The following is a 16,290-nucleotide window of genomic DNA, read 5'->3' on the forward strand; positions in this document are numbered from 1 at the left end:
CCAAAAAAAGAATGTTGAAACCAGGGATGGAGGTATACTCCCAGGTATACTAGGAAAGTAGAGGCAGGAGGATCATGAGTTTGAGGGTACCCTAATAAATGTAGAGATACTGTCTCAAAACAAAAAAGAATGTTGATAACTAAGATAATATTTATTAACTGTATTATAACTAATTTTAATTCAGATATGATTGATCTTGAAGCACATTCTTCTTGAGTGGCTAAAGAAGGATATGTTTTACTTTATTAACCCATTGTTTACTTTGAAGCTGGGAATCATTAAAATGTGGCTATACTAAGCTAAAAAGCGAACATATTTTCTGATGTACATCTCTTTTTTTCCCACTCTTATTTCATAACTAACTCAAGGAAGAGGAAAGTATTACTTCCCTTCTCCAAGCTACTATTCTGCAGTTGAGCAAAACAACTACTTTTATTTAAATTTACTATACATCAGGCTAAGGATGTAGCTTTAAGATAGAATGCTTGCCTAGTATATATAAGGTTCTGGATTTTATTCCCCAGCACCACAAAAATAAATGTATGATAGCCAGGTTTGGTGGCATTTACCATAATTCCAGTACTCAGGCAGGAGTTTGAAGCAGGAGGATTGAAGAGTATGTGACTAGCTTAAAATCCTCCTGTTTCAAAACCAAAATTTAGCAGTCCATTAGATAAGTTTACCTTATATCAAATGTTATATTCACATATTTAATGTATTTTGAATGGAGTGTTTTAATGTTAACAGGAGCTTAATGAAAACCAGAGTACCCCTAAAAAAGAAAAACAAGAGTGGCTTTCAAAACAGAAGGAGAATATACAACATTTCCAAGCAGAAGAAGAAGCTAACCTTCTTCGGCGTCAGAGACAATACCTGGAACTTGAATGCCGCCGCTTCAAGAGAAGAATGTTGCTTGGGCGTCATAACTTAGAGCAGGACCTCGTCAGGGAGGTATGTGTGAATGATGTGAAATTAAAATTTCTTTTTTACCAGTGAATTTTTTTGTGCATGTATCAGTCCTGGAACTTGAACTCAGGGCCTAGGTACTATCCCTGAGGTTTTGTGCTCAAGGCTAGTGTTCTACCACTTGAGTCAAATACCCACTTTCAGCTTTTTGGTGATTAAATGGAAATAAGAGACTCAGACTTTCCTGCTTTGAACTATGATCCTCAAATCTCAGCCTTCTGGACACCAGTGAAGCTTTTTTTGAGTATATGCCAGTTATATCCCATTCTCAGGTCTTTCACATCTGTATTTTTATTTTGCCCGTCACTCCTCCCAGATAGTCATAGAACTTGCCATCTTCCTTGTGTCTCTACCATTCCAGAAGTGCCATCCATTATCACCAAAGTCTTTCTTCCATCTTTATGTGATTTTATTTTTCTTGTCACTTGTCCATCTTACATACATAGAAAATGTGCACATACTCTTTTTTTGGGAAATGGGAGTCTATTATTTTCATTAGAATTGAAATTGTATAGTCACAGTCATTTTTTTAGGCTTTTATATCCCCAATGTCTCCTATAGTAATCATTTACTAAACAACTTAATTTTATTTCTTTAATGAAAGAGATGTGTATGTATGTATATATTTAATTTTAAAAATTAAGAGAATATCTATTAATAAATATATTTCTTTTATTAAAATATTTAAAGATAAGGGAACTGGCCATTCTTTGTATCTTTGATCTGAAATGAGTGCCATGAGATGTATGTTGTTATTTAACTTTTTTTTTTTTTTTTTGTGGGGCCTGAACTCTGGGCCTGGGCGCTGTTCCTCAGCTCTTCAGCTCAAGGCTAGCACTCTACCACTTGAGCCACAGCACCACTTCCGGCTTTTTTCTTTTTTGTTTATGTGGTGCTGAGGAATTGAACCCAGGGCCTCAGGCATGCAAGGCAAGCGCTCTACCACTGAGCCACCTTCCCAGCCCCGATATTTAACATTTTTATAATCATGCTAAACATTAATTGGACAAATGTTGTACACTTTCAAGCCAAGAAAACAATTATTCTCAGTATAGATAAATTTATTTCTGAGGGTCAATTAAGCTTATTTTGGTATGTGTTGCAACCACACTTACTAAAGAAATTAAAAGACATCAATTAGATAAGAAAAAGTATAATTTGGTACTGTCCTTTTGGAACATGATTAAACAGTTAACTTTAGAATACATGTACACATACTTTCACCAATTAAATCTCCTTCTAAAGTTCTTGCCTACATAAGCAATAGTGTAATTATTTGTTACAACATACATAGATACTGAAATCTTAAATTAAAAAATAGAAATGGGGGCTGGGAAAGTGGCTTAGTGGTAGCATGCTTGCCTAGCATGCATGAAGCCCTGGGTTCAATTACTCAGTACCACATAAGCAGAAAAAGCCAGAAGTGGTGCTGTGGCTCAAGTGGTAGAGTGCTAGCCTTGAGCAAAGGTATAGTGTCCAGGCCCTGAGTTCAAGCCCCTGGATTGGCCAAAAAAAAATGGTTGGGGGCAGAAGGAAAGGTGTGGTGTCACAAAGCAGTATCTTTCTGTGGCACTTAAAAAACCTTATTGTGGGGCTGGGAAGGTGGCTCAGTGGTAGAGTGCTTGCCTTGCATGCATGAGGCCCTGGGTTCGATTCCTCAGCACCACATAAGCAAAAAGAAAAAAGCCGCAAGTGGCACTGTAGCTCAAGTGGTAGAGCACTCGCCTTGAGCTGAAGAGCTGAGGGACAGCGCCCAGGTCCAGAGTTCAGGCCCCACGACCAGACCCCCCCCCCAAAAAAAAAAACACCTTATTGTGCTGTCATGGTGGTGCATGCCTATAGTCCAACACTTGGGAGGCATAACACTAGGAAGTTCAAGACCAGCATGGACTACATAGTGAATTCTAGGCCAGTCTGGGCTACATAGTTAGACCTAGTCTTCAAGAAAAAAACTATAAACGCATCAGATGTGGGGAGATAGATAGATATACACACATTATAATGTTAAGTGAAGAAAACAAGCAGTATGTCTGTAATATATATTAGTGTTTATTGAAACCATAATTTTTTTAATAATGGATGCAAGGATGAAAGTAATGGATGCACCAAATAGTTGTAGGTACAAAAGGGGGGGGGGTGAGTTTGACTTTTATATTTTATGTATATGTGTGTACTTTTTTTTTTTTTTTTGCCAGTCCTGCGGCTTGAACTTGGGTCTGGTCACTGTGTCTAAGCCTCCTTGTACTCAAGGCTAGTAAGCCACAGCACTACTTCCGGCTTTTTCTGAGTAGTTTGAAGATAAGAGTCTCACAGACTTTCCTGTATGGGATGGCTTTGAAACATGAGCTTCAAATCTCAGCCTCCTGAGTATTATAGGAATGAACCATTGGCATCTGGCACATCTGTTGTTTTTTATTTTTTTTTGTTTTTAATTTTAAAGAAAGAAGAGTATTTATTGAACATCAAGTACTAGGTAGTCTGACAACATTTTTTTTTTTTTTTGGGTCCAGTCGTGGGCCTGAACTCTGGGCCTGGGCGCTATCCCTCAGCTCTTCAGCTCAGGGCTAGCGCTCTACCACTTGAGCCACAGCGCCACTTCTGGCTTTTTTCTTTTTGCTTTATGTGGTGCTGAGGAATCGAACCAAGGGCCTCAGGCCTGCAAGGCAAGCGCTCTACCACTGAGCTACCTTCCCAGCCCTCTGACAACATTTTAATTGTAAACTTCTTTCTTCCTCATATTAAATCTATGAAATGGGACTGGTAACATAGGTTAGTGGTAGAGTATATGCTTTGTGTATTCTAGGCCTTGGATTTGATACCCTCCCTGCATTAGTTTAAAAACAGTAATAGAACATTAATATTTACTGTGTAGCCATTCTTGAGGCAGGGGGTTAATTATATTCATTTCCTGATTTTCTTAAGATTTTTTTTTCTTGCATTGTAGGAATTAAACAAAAGGCAGACTCAGAAGGACTTAGAACATGCCATGCTACTGCGACAACATGAGTCCATGCAAGAACTGGAATTCCGCCACCTCAACACAATTCAGAAGATGCGCTGTGAGTTGATCAGATTGCAGCATCAAACTGAGCTCACTAACCAGCTGGAATATAATAAGCGAAGGGAACGAGAATTAAGGCGAAAACATGTCATGGAAGTTCGACAGCAGCCTAAGAGTTTGAAGGTACCTTTGGTGTAAGCTTCTAGACAAAGGGGAAAAGTGATAAATCATATCAGCAGGAAAAAAATTAAGATAGATGTGAAGTCATGGATTGAATTAATTTTTTTCCTTTTTAGTCTCATTGGTTGAATTCTACGTGAATTGCCTGTTCCTTATGTATTGTTTATCAAAGTACAAAAGAAGTAGCAAATTGTTTAACTGTAGAAGTAACAGTAAATAAAAATCTTGATTTCTTGTTTAAATGTAACAAGTATTTGATGCTGATATAATCTCCATGTCTCAAGATGCTAACCTATTAGCTTCTCTTTGCTCTAATTATAATTTTCTCTAAATATGACATACAGAGGTTAAAAATATAAAAATATAGCTGGGTGCTAGTGGCTCGTGCCTGTAATTCTAGCTACTTGAAAGGCTGAGATCTGAGGATCATGATTCAAAGCCAGCCCAGGCAGGAAAGAAAGTCTGTGAGACACTTAACTCCAATTAACAATTAGAAAAGTAGAAGTACAGCTGTGGCTCAAAGTGATAGAGTACTAGCCTTGAGCAATAAAGTTCAGGACAACACCCAGACCTTGAGCTCAAGCCCTACAACCCACATAGGTACATACATGCCTACATGCATACATACATACATAAAATAAAAGGTACTAGGTGTCAGTGGCATATACCTATAATCCTAGCTATTTGGGAAGTAGAGAGTAAGCAGTATCAGCTCCAGGCAAGCTTAGACAAAAAAGTTCACAAGATCTTATGAACAGAAAAGGTGGAGCATGATCATATGCACCTGTAATCTCACCAATGGCAAGAAGCATAAAAAGGAAGATTACAGTTTATGTCAACCCAGGCAAACACAAAAACAAGACACTATCTCAAAAATAACCCGAGTAAAAAGGACTGGTGATAGAGCACCTTCCTAATAAGTGGGAGACCCTGAGTTCAAACCCTTCTAATGCCAAAAAATTTTTCCCTTGTTGATTAAGCCTTATGGTCTATTATCTTTCTTCACCAAGTTTGAGATAATTCCAAGAAATTTTCCAATTTTGTTAATTGTCATGAATATTAAAACAGTTGAACCAAATGAAAACAAAAACAAAGCAGCCACAGTATAGACTCATTAGTGTCAGTACCTTAAATGATCTGTATATGTCTACAAATTAAAAGCAATTATTTCCACAAGGCACAAGTTGTACAGTATTTGCTCTTGAATAACTTTCATGTAAAGACAGTGATAGTGAGCACTTGAAATCCCATTCCTAAGCTGGCACCTGTGGCTCATGCCTGTAATCCTAGCTATTCAGGAGGCCAAGATCTGAGGATTGAGGTTCAAAGCCAGCCCAGGCAGGAAAGTCAATGAGACTCTTATCTCTAATAAACCACCAGAAAACTGGAAGTGGTGCTATGGCTCAAGTGGTAGAGTGCTTGCCTTTAGCTGAAGAGCACAGGGACAGCGCTTAGCCCCAGAGTTCAAGCCCCACAACCAACAAATAAAAAAAGAGAGAGAGAGAAATAAAGAAATCCCATTTCTTTGAAGGCTGGGTGTGAGGATCTTAAGTTCAAGACCAGCCTGGATTTCATAGTAAAACTCTTATCTCAAAAAGCAACAAAACAAAAAAACTCCTTTCTCTAACAACTCCTTCCCCATTTTAAACTGTTTTGTAGTTAAGCCTCAAAACTATTTTGGGGGTTCAGATTGTTGCTGAGTAGTAGAGCACTTCTTCAGCATGCACAGAGCCCTAAGTTTGATCCCCAGCTCCAGAGAAAAGTAAAACCAAAACTACTATTATTTATTTGATTCTGAATAATTGTACTGGAATAAAGTGAACTTCATTCACAAAAGCAATCTATGTCAAAGTTTTTAAGTATACAGCACTCAATGGTATTCCCATTGCCTCCACGTCTCCATTTAAACATTAAGCAATCATGAACTAAATATGGAATCAAAGTTAAGATGCTTTACCAGAGTCCTTACTCCCATTTCCTGTATGGGAATCAGGGAATGTTTCTCCCTTTTTTCATTTCTCCCTACTTTATTCTTGAGTTAGGCATCGGTTGCTCATACCTACAATCCTAGCTACTCAGTCTGAGATCTGAGGATCATGAGTAAAAGCTACTTCAGGCAGGAAAGTTTGTGAGACTCTTACCTCTAATTAACCACTAGAAAACTGGAAGTGATGCTTCGGCTGAAAATGGAACAGTGCTAGCCAGAGAGCAAAAAGAGCTTGGGTACAGCACCTAGGCCCTGAGTTCAAGCCCTATATCCAGCAAATACATAAATCTTTGCTAAAACTTTTTTTAAAAAATTATAACTCCCGGGCTGGGAAGGTGGCTCAGTGGTAGATCGCTTGCCTTGCATGCCAGAAGCCCTGGGTTCGATTCCTCAGCACCACATAAGCAAAAAAGAAAAAAGCCGGAAGTGGCGCTGTGGCTCAAGGGGTAGAGCGCTAGCCTTGAGCTGAAGAGCTGAGAGATAGCACCCAGGCCCAGAGTTCAAGCCCCACGACCGGACCAAAAAAAAAAATTATAACTCCCATGTGAACCTGAGTATAATTTTACCTTGTTCTCTTCAGAATAGATAATTGATCTCACTTAAAGAAGTTAATGTCCAATTAGATATAATGGCTCACACCTAGCTACTCAGGAGATTCCATGTGATTCTTCCAGTTAACCACCAAAAGCTGGAAGTAGAGCATTGGTTCAGTGATAGAACAACTAACTACCTTGACTGAAAATACTAAAAGCAAAAAAGAAAGTCCCTGAGTTCAAGCTCTAGTACTGGCACAAAAATAAAAAAATTGTGTTCATTACCAGTATTAATCTATCTTAGTCAATACGTAGAAAAATTGGAATTTGTGATAATTTTTTAGATTTCTTTTGTTTGTAGAATATAGAAATATATAACCAGGGCTGGGAAGGTGGCTCAGTGGTAGAGCCCTTGCCTTGCATGCCTGAGGCCCTGGGTTCGATTCCTCAGCACCACATAAGCAAAAAGAAAAAAGCCGGAAGTGGTGCTGTGGTTCAAGTGGTAGAGCGCTAGCCTTGAGCTGAAGAGCTGAGGGACAGCGCCCCCAGAGTTCAGGCCCTACGACAGGACCCCAAAAAAAAAAATCTATCTATCTCTATCTATCTATCTAGCCATTCTGTTCCTTTTTGTTTGTTTTGTTTTTGGTGCCAGACCTGGAGCTTGAACTTAGGGTCTGCACACTGTCCTTGAGCTTTTTTCTCAAGCCTAGCACTCTATCACTTCCAGCTTTTTTGTTTCTTAATTGAAATTAAGAATTTCACACTTTCCTGCCTGGGCTGGCTTTGAACTGCAATCCTCAGATCTCAGCTTCCTGAGTAGCTAGGATTACAGGTAGAAGCCACCAGCACCCAGCCTCTCAGCTACAATTTAACCATTTTCATCAAGGGATTTTTAGAACAGTGTGTCTATGATGATAATAATAGGGTTTATAAATCAGGAGCACGCAAAAGGAAACCAAACTGAAAACTTCATCATTTTCTCTAGTCATATAAATCTGATGTGACTTCTACATTTTTCTGGAGTTTGAGTAATAAGTAGTTGTTTGGCTTTATTTAATTCTTTCTATGCCCTGTTATTGGAACCTTTTCAATTTGACAGGTATGAGATTTTCTTAAATCCTACATTAAAAAGTAAGGTGAAAATAATGTTTCACTATTGTATTTAATCTTTCAATAGAATACCTACTTATGAAAAAGATCTCAAATTTTTTCTCTAGTAAGGCAGAAAAATCACCACTTGTTGGGCATTGGTAGAATAATATACTTATCCTAGCTACTCAAGAGGCCGAGATCTGGGAATCACAGTTCAAAGCCAGCTGGGGCAGGAAAGGCTGTGAGATTCTTATCTCCGTTTAAATCACTAAAAAAACAAAACATTTAAAAAAAAGCCTGGAAGTAAAGGTGTGGCTCAAGGGATAGAACTTTTAGCAAAAAATAAGTAAAGCTAGGCAGGTGCTGGTGGCTCACACCTGTAATCCTAGCTACTCAGGAGGCTGAGATCTGAGGATCGTGGTTCAAAGCCAGCCCAGGCAGGAAACTCCATGAGACTTTTATCTCCAGTAAACCACTAGAAAACCAGAAGTGGCACTCTGGCTCAAGCAGTAGAGCGCTTGCCTTGAGCTGAAGAATGCAGGGACAGCGCCCAAGCCCAGAGTTCAAGTCCCACGACCAACAAAAAATAAAAGTAAAGTTCAGGGACAGTGCCTAAGCCCTGAGTTCAAGCTCCAGGACTGGCACACACATACTAAGTAGGACTATATCTCAGAATTTAAAAAGCAAGGGGCTGGGAAGGTGGCTCAGTGGTAGAGCGCTTGCCTTGCATGCCTGAGGCCCTGGGTTCCATTCCCCAGCACCACATAAGCAAAGAAAAGCTGGAAGTGGTGCTGTTGTTCAAGTGGTGGAGCGCTAGCAAAAAAAAAAAAGAATTAAAAAAGCAAAGCTGAGTGCTGATAGCTCATACCTGTAATTCTGGCTGCTCAAGAGGCTGAATCCTGGAAGATCACTATTTGAAGCCAGCCTAAGCAGAAAAGTCTATAAGATTTCATCTTTGATTAATCAGGGCCGGGAGGAGAGGGGGGGAGCCAAGTAGAGGTGTGGCTCAAGTGATAGAACACCACCCACAAACAAGCTGAGCAAGCATGAGACCTTGTGTCATTGGGATGACAGGTATGTACCACCTTGCCTAGCCATTGGTTGAGATGGAGTCTTCTGGGTTTTGTTTTTTGTTTTTTTATTTTAAGCCTGGGCTTACCTCAACCCACCATCCTTTTTATCTCTGCCTCTCAAGTAACTAGGATACAGGCTTGATCTAACATGTCTGGCCCAAAATAATTTTTTTCTTAAGAGTTGAGATGTGACTCAGTTGGGAGAGTACTTGCCTAGCATACATGAAGACCTGGATTCAATCCAAAAAAAAGTAAACCATTATTAAGTGTGTTTCTACCTAGTTTATTTTCCTTTTTCTTTTTTTTTTTCCAGTCATGGGGCTTGAACTCTGAGCTTGGGCATTATCCCTCAACTCTTCAGCTCAAAGCGAGCACTCTACTGCTTGAGCCACAGCGCCACTTCCGGTTTTTTAGTGGTTTATTGGAGATAATAGTCTCACGGACTTTCCTGCTTGGGCTGACTTTGAAACTGCACAGGCGGGCTGGCTTTGAACCGTGATCTTCAGATCTCAGCCTCCTGAGTAGCTAGGATTATAGGAGTGAGCCACTGGTGCCTGGCTCTAGTTTATTTTCTTAAGGAAAAAAAAATTGTTAGAACAATGTTAATAATTTACTGTTAGACTTTCAAGTCAACTTAAAGTTTGATACATAGATCCACAAAAATAGGGTCAATAGTTAAAAGTTGAGATTGTCATTAAAAGAAATTGGAGGGCCACATGTGGTAGTGCACACCCATGATCCAAGCTACTTGAGAGGTAGAGATGAGAAGATCATAGTTTGAGTGCAGCTTGAAGAGGTAGTGAAACTCTACCTGAGAACACATACCAGATGCCTGATTTTGATGGCTTACACCTGTAATACTAGCTACCAAAGAAGCTGGGAGCAGAAAGATCATTCAAAGCCTGGGCAGAAGAGTTTATAGGACTATCCAAAACAAACCACCAAAAACAAGATTAGAGGCATGGCTCAGGTTGGTAAAGTACCACTCTAGCAAGCATGAGGGTTTTTTGTTGTTGTTTTGTTTTGTTTTGTTTTTTTGCCAGTCCTGGGACTTGAACTTCAGGGTCTGGGAACTGTCCCTGAGCTTTTTTTGCTGTAGGCTAGCATTCTCCCTGAGCCACAGTACAACTTTTGCTTTTTCTGTTTATGTGGTACTGAAGAACTGAACCCAGGGCTTCATGCATGGTAGGCAAGCACTACCACTGAGCCACATTCCTAGCCCAAGCATGAGATCTTGAGTTCAAACGTCAGTGCCAAAAAAGAAAGGAAAAGAAGCAAACCATGTTGAGTGTGGTGGCTCAGCTTATAGTCCCAGCTAGGCAGGAAGTAGAAGTAGCAGGATGTTGGTCCAATGCCAGTTCCAGCCACAAAGAACAAGTCTGTTTGATAAGCTAAAGAATAAAAAGAGCTAGGAACTTGGCTAAAGTGATAAATTTCTTATCTAGCAAGTACGGGACACTTAGGTCAAATAGTTTATTTTGGAGTAAAGTATTTCAGATAAGAACAGCGTAAATATTTTTTTCTTTGTTGGTCGTGAGGCTTGAACTCTAGGCTTGGGAATTGTCCCTCAGCTTATCAGCTGAAGGTTAGTGCTCTACTATTTGAGCCACAGGACCACTTGGGTTTTCTGGTGGTTTATTGGAGATAAGAGTCTCACAGGGCCAGGTGCCGGTAGCTACTCAAGAGCTACTCAGGAGGCTGAGATCTGAGGATCACGGTTCAAAGCCAGCCCAGGCAAGAAAGTCTGTGAAACTCTTATCTCCAGTAAACCACCAGAAAACGGGAAGTGGCACTGTAGCTCCAGTGGTAGAGCGCTAGCCTTGAGCTGAAGAGCTGAGGGACAGCGCTCAGGCCCAGAGTTCAAGCCCCACGACCAAAAAAAAAAAAAAAAGTTTCACAGGTTTTCCTGCCTGGGCTGGCTTTGAACCTCAATCCTCAGGTCTCAGCCTCCTAAGTAGCTGGGATTACAGGTATGAGCCACTGGTGCCTAGCTATACAAAGTAGTTTTTAATTATAAAAATACAGAAAATCAGATAATTTGGTCCAGTTGAATGGTCAAGTGCAAGAATTCCTCAGCTTTACCATCTAACCTTTTGGGTTTTCTCTCTTTTTCTTATTAGTATTATTTGAATGTAAATATAAGGTATACAAATGTATGTGTTGAAACTTACATAATTTTTTTTTTCTTCCCAGTCAAAAGAACTCCAAATAAAAAAACAGTTTCAGGATACCTGCAAAATCCAAACCAGACAGTACAAAGCATTAAGAAATCACCTACTGGAGACTACACCAAAGAGTGAGCACAAAGCTGTTCTGAAAAGGCTCAAGGAAGAACAGACCCGGAAGTTAGCCATCTTGGCTGAGCAGTATGATCATAGCATTAATGAAATGCTTTCTACACAAGCTGTGAGTTTCCTTTGTTTAGGAAAAACAAATTTAGTGCCCCTTCTACCACCTGAATGGATTCCCAGCTATTAAAATACTAGTTGGAAATGATTGCTGTCGTGAATCTAGGGTTATAGTAGTGCTACCAACACTCTTCTGTTCTCAGCATCATTTGGGAATGTCATAATGTATATAAAACTGTACTTGTACATTTAGACATAAAGGTCTATATAGACTTCCTTTCTATATAGACTTTCTATATAGAGATCCCAAGACTTTGTCAAGATGGAACAGACAATCAGCAACATACATTGCTATATTGAGTATGCCAGTGATTAAATATGAGTTATTTTGTTAAAAAAAAAAAAATTTCTCCATGGAGCAGATAACTATTTTAGGCCTTGCAGACCAGAAGACAAAATTGAGGATTTTATGTGGCTACTTATCTAACAATTTAGACTGTAATCATTTCTAAGTGTAAAAATCATTGTTGAGATGGGCATTTGTTTGTGCCGATAGTTCTAGCTACTCAAGAATCTGAGATCTGAGGGTCACAGTTTGAAATCAGCCCAGGCTGAAATATCTGTGAGACTATAATCTCCAGTTAACCACCAAAAAGCCAGAAATGGATCTGTCACTCAAGTGATAGAGCACTAACATTAAGTGAAAAGCCTAAAGGACTGAGTTCAAGTCCCAATACCACAACCCAACAACAACAACAACAGCAAATCATTGTTAACTGGTGGGCTGATCAAAGCATTAAAGCAAAACAAACCAGCTACACAGGTTTGACCTATCGACTGAAATTTGTTAGTTTCTGCCCTATAATAATTATTTCCAAGTAAGGAGGAAGAGAATGAGAATTTTATATCACCTAATTAGAGTCTAAGTTTCTCTGAAGAAAAATGTAGTTATTCAAGCATTCTCCAGACAACTCATGATAACTTCATAATTCTGTTGTTGGTTATTGTGTCTTTTTCTTAGAGGCCATTACACCAAGTTACAAGAGAGAGCAACCGTTATTTACAAAAAGACCTATGACAGTAGTCAACATTCTATCTTTCCTCTTCCTTTCCATAGACATGATCGTTACCTCATAGTAGGATATATGTTTTCTTTTTCTCTCAGCTGCGTTTGGATGAAGCACAGGAAGCAGAGTGTCAGGTTTTAAAGATGCAGCTCCAGCAGGAACTGGAGCTGTTGAATGCATATCAGAGCAAAATCAAAATGCAGGCTGAGGCACAACATGACCGAGAGCTTCGAGAACTTGAACAGAGAGTCTCCCTTCGGAGGGCACTCTTAGAACAAAAGGTATAAATAATAGAAGGAAGATCATTGCTTTCGTATTTGCTTTTATCAAAAGCATTTTTTAAAGTACATTTTATCTTAACAGGTATGTGATTTTCCCTTGTCCTAGTTTGGTAACTTTTCTTTAAAATTATTGATTCAATTATAATTTTAGTGCTAGTACTAACAATCAAGAACATACAATTAGTTGCTGGGTAAAGAATATGAGGAGCTGTGCTCACTTTGGCAGCACATATACTAAAATTGAAATGATACAGAGAAGATTAGCATGGCCCCTGTGCAAGGATGACACGCAAATTCGTGAAGCGTTCCATATTTTTTCAGAATACTGCAGCTGGTAAAATGTTAGCAATTAAACATGACTGAATTTTTTTTCACACATAAATCATGGTTATTTCTTCATTATATTACATCTTCTAGTTTAGTGCAGCCTAGGTGAATAAAGCTATATTTATTTATTTATTTTGGGTCTGGTTGTAGGGCCTGAACTCTGGGCCTAGGCACTGTCCCTCAGCTTTTCAGCTCAAGGCTAGCGCTCTACCACTTGAGTCACAGTGCTACTTCTGGCTTTTTTCTTTTTGCTTATGTGGTGCTGAGGAATCAAACCCAGGGCCTCATGCATGCAAGGCAAGTGCTGTACCACTGAGCCACCTTCCTAGCCCCTGTATTTATTTTTTAAAAAAAAAGAAAAGAAAAGAATATGAGGAGCCAGTGGCTCATGTCTGTAAACATTGAGTTTAAAGCTCTTGAGTTTAAAGCTAGCCTGGACTAGTCTCACAGCAAAGTCTGTGAGACTCCAATTAACCACAAAAATACTGGAAATGCAGCTGTGGCTCAAGTGGTAGAGTGGTAGCTTTAAGCACAAAAGCTCAGGGACAGCACCCAGGCCCAGAGTTCAAGGCCCAGAGTTTAAGCCCCAGGACTGGCAAAATAAAAAGAATGTGAGGGCTGGGAAGGTGGGTCAGTGGTAGAGTACTTGCCTTGCATACATGAGGCCCCAGGTACGATTCCTCAGTACCACATAAGCAGAAAAGGCCAGGGGTGGTGCTGTGGCTCAAGTTGTAGAGCACTAGCTTTGAGCTGAAGAGCTGAGGGACAGCACCCAGGCCAAGAGTTCAGGCCCCACAACCAACCAACCAAAAATAAATTAATTAATAAAATGTGAGATCATATGAAGGTAGTTATTTGAATTGTAAGAGCCATGGCTCCATGTTCCTCATTTTTGCATGTCTAGTTTCTGGTTGAAGAAAGACAAGAAGTGAAGAAAAAAAATTGCAGTACTTTCCTAGGAGAGAGGCAGGGACAAGCATCAGAAACAGGTAGTTTACTCATACATCCTTGATCTACTCATATATCCTTGGTTGGTATAAGATTACTGAGTGAGGGCTGGGAAGGTGGCTCAGTGGTAGAGCGCTTGCCTTGCATGTCTGAGGCCCTGGGTTCAATTCCCCAGCACCACATAAGAAAAAAGAAAAAAGGAAGGGGCGCTATGGCTCAAGTGGTGGAGTGCTAGCCTTGAGCTGAAGAGCTGAGGGACAGCGCCCAGGCCCAGAGTTCAGGCCCCACAACCGGACCCCAAAAAAAAAAAAAACTTCCAGAAGTAGAGCTGTAGCTCAAGTGGTAGAGCTCTATCCTTGAGCAAAGAATAAATGCCAGGCCCTGAGTTCAAGCCCTATGACTGGCATGCTCAAAGAAAATGTTACTTCTAGAACCAGGCACTGGTGGCGTATTCCTGTAATCCTAGCAACTGAGGATGCTAAGACCTGAGGATCACAGTTCAAAGCCAGCCCAAGCAGAAAAGTACCCCTGCGACTATTATCTCCAATTAACCACTCAAAAACTGGAAGTGGCGTTTTGGCTCAAGTGGTAGAGCACTAGCCTTGAGCATGAAGAGGCTCAGGGACAGTGCCCAGGCCCTGCTAAGTTCAAGCCTCACAACCTACAAAAGAGTTTCTATATATGAAGATGTTGCTGTACAGTTATCTTTATTACTGGCTTCTTTGAGAAATATTTGCCTTAATTATATTTCACATTCAAGATGGGAAGGACAGAGCCAAATGTGGTAATGGATAACTGTAATTCCAGCACTTAGGAGGTAGATACAGGAAGATCATGGGTTTTAGGCCAACTTGCTAATATAGAAAGTTCCAAGTCAGCCTGTACTATATAGCAAAATTCTGTCTCTAAAAATAAAAAATACTAGCCAGGTGCCAGTGGCTTACACCTGTAATCCTATCTACTCAGGAGGCTGAGATCTGAGGATCTCAGTTCAAAGCCAGCCTGGGCAGGAAAGTCCATGAGGTTCTTCAATAAACCACAGAAAACCGGAAGTGGTACCGTGGCTCAAGTGGTAGAGCGCTCACCTAGAGCTGAGGAGGTGAGGGACAGTGCCCAGGCCCAGAGTTCAAGCACCACAACTGACTACATAACTAAATAGATAGATACATAGATAGATAAATAAATAAACTGAAAAGAGGTATGGTGACTCTTATCTGCTCATACTTAGTAGTAGAGATCAGGAGGATTGTAGTTTAAGCTCAGCCTGGGTGAGAAGACAGTAGGATTTCATCTCAACTAACAAGCTTGACATAGCTACCCATGCCAGCCCAGGCAAAAAAAATTACAAGACCTTACCTGAAAAATAAAGCAAACAGGGTTACATTATAGTTTCAGTGGTAAAGCACCTTCCTAGAGAACTCAAGGCCCTTTTTAAACCCTAGTATCGGGCTGGGAAGGTGGCCCTTGCATGCTCGAGGCCCTGGGTTCAATTCCTCAGCACCACATAAGAAAAAAACCGGAAGTGGCGCTGTGGCTCAAGTGGTAGAGTGCTAGCCTTGAGCTGAAGAGCTGAGGGACAGCGCCCAGGCCCAGAGTTCAGGCCCCACGACCGGACCCAAATAAATAAATAAATAAAAACCCTAGTATCATCAAAGACATATGGGAAGGTTAAAATCATATAAAACTTGAAAATTTTGTTTGTATCATGTATGGGTTGGTTTACTTAATATATCTAAACTTTCATACTTGATATTCAGTCAAAAATTGTATATCTTAGCTGAGCTCTGATGGCTCTAATATCTGAGGACCAAGGCTCAAAGCCAGCCCAGTCAGGAAAGCTCGGGAGACTCTTATCTCAAATTAATTACCAAGAAAAGAAAGAGCTAGAATGGAACTGTGGCTTAAGTGGTAGAGTGCTAGCCTTGAGCTGAAGAGCTGAGGGACAGCGCCTAGGTCCAGAGTTCAGGCCCCATGACCAGCAAAAAAAAAAAAAAATCCATGGATAGTGCCCAGGCCTTGAGTTCAAGCCCCAGGACTGGCACCAAAATAAATAAATTAAAATCTGAATCTTAATGTTTCAGATTTATATTATGGAAGTAGTGCTGTGGCTCAAGTGGTAGAGCACTAGCTTTGAACACAGAGGCTCAGAGACAGTGCCTGGGCACTGAGTTCAAAAAAAAGAAATTAGTATTAAAAGGAAGACTGCAAGTCAGGCACCCGTGGGTCATACCTGTAATCCTAGCTACTCAGGAGGCTGAGATCTGAGTTCATAGCCAGCCCGGGCAGGAAGATCCTTGAGACTCTTCAATTAACCACCAGAAAACCAGAAGTGGCACTGTGGCTCAAGTGGTAGAGCACTCGCCTTGAGGACAGTGCTCAGGCCCAGAGTTCAAGCCCCACGACCGACCCCCCCCCCAAAAAAAAAAAAAAGAAAAGAAGACCACTGGCTATAGGAAGTAATTCAGGGAAAAGGAAAAAGGTTATAAG

General features: G+C 40.4%; 1 protein-coding gene across 1 annotated transcript in view; it reads left to right on the forward strand.

The window, feature by feature from the left end:
* Taok1 (TAO kinase 1) overlaps window positions 1–16,290 on the forward strand; it is a 120,013-nt gene that overhangs the window by 92,640 nt on the left and 11,083 nt on the right. The window contains exons 16-19 of the mRNA XM_013016453.1: window positions 748–951; window positions 3,911–4,150; window positions 11,026–11,238; window positions 12,346–12,528. Of these exons, the coding sequence (XP_012871907.1) occupies window positions 748–951; window positions 3,911–4,150; window positions 11,026–11,238; window positions 12,346–12,528 (840 nt within the window). The remainder of the gene's footprint in view (window positions 1–747; window positions 952–3,910; window positions 4,151–11,025; window positions 11,239–12,345; window positions 12,529–16,290) is intronic.

This window comes from Dipodomys ordii, unplaced genomic scaffold (assembly GCF_000151885.1).
Source record: "Dipodomys ordii isolate 6190 unplaced genomic scaffold, Dord_2.0 Scaffold31, whole genome shotgun sequence".
Classification (NCBI taxonomy): Eukaryota; Metazoa; Chordata; class Mammalia; order Rodentia; family Heteromyidae; genus Dipodomys; species Dipodomys ordii.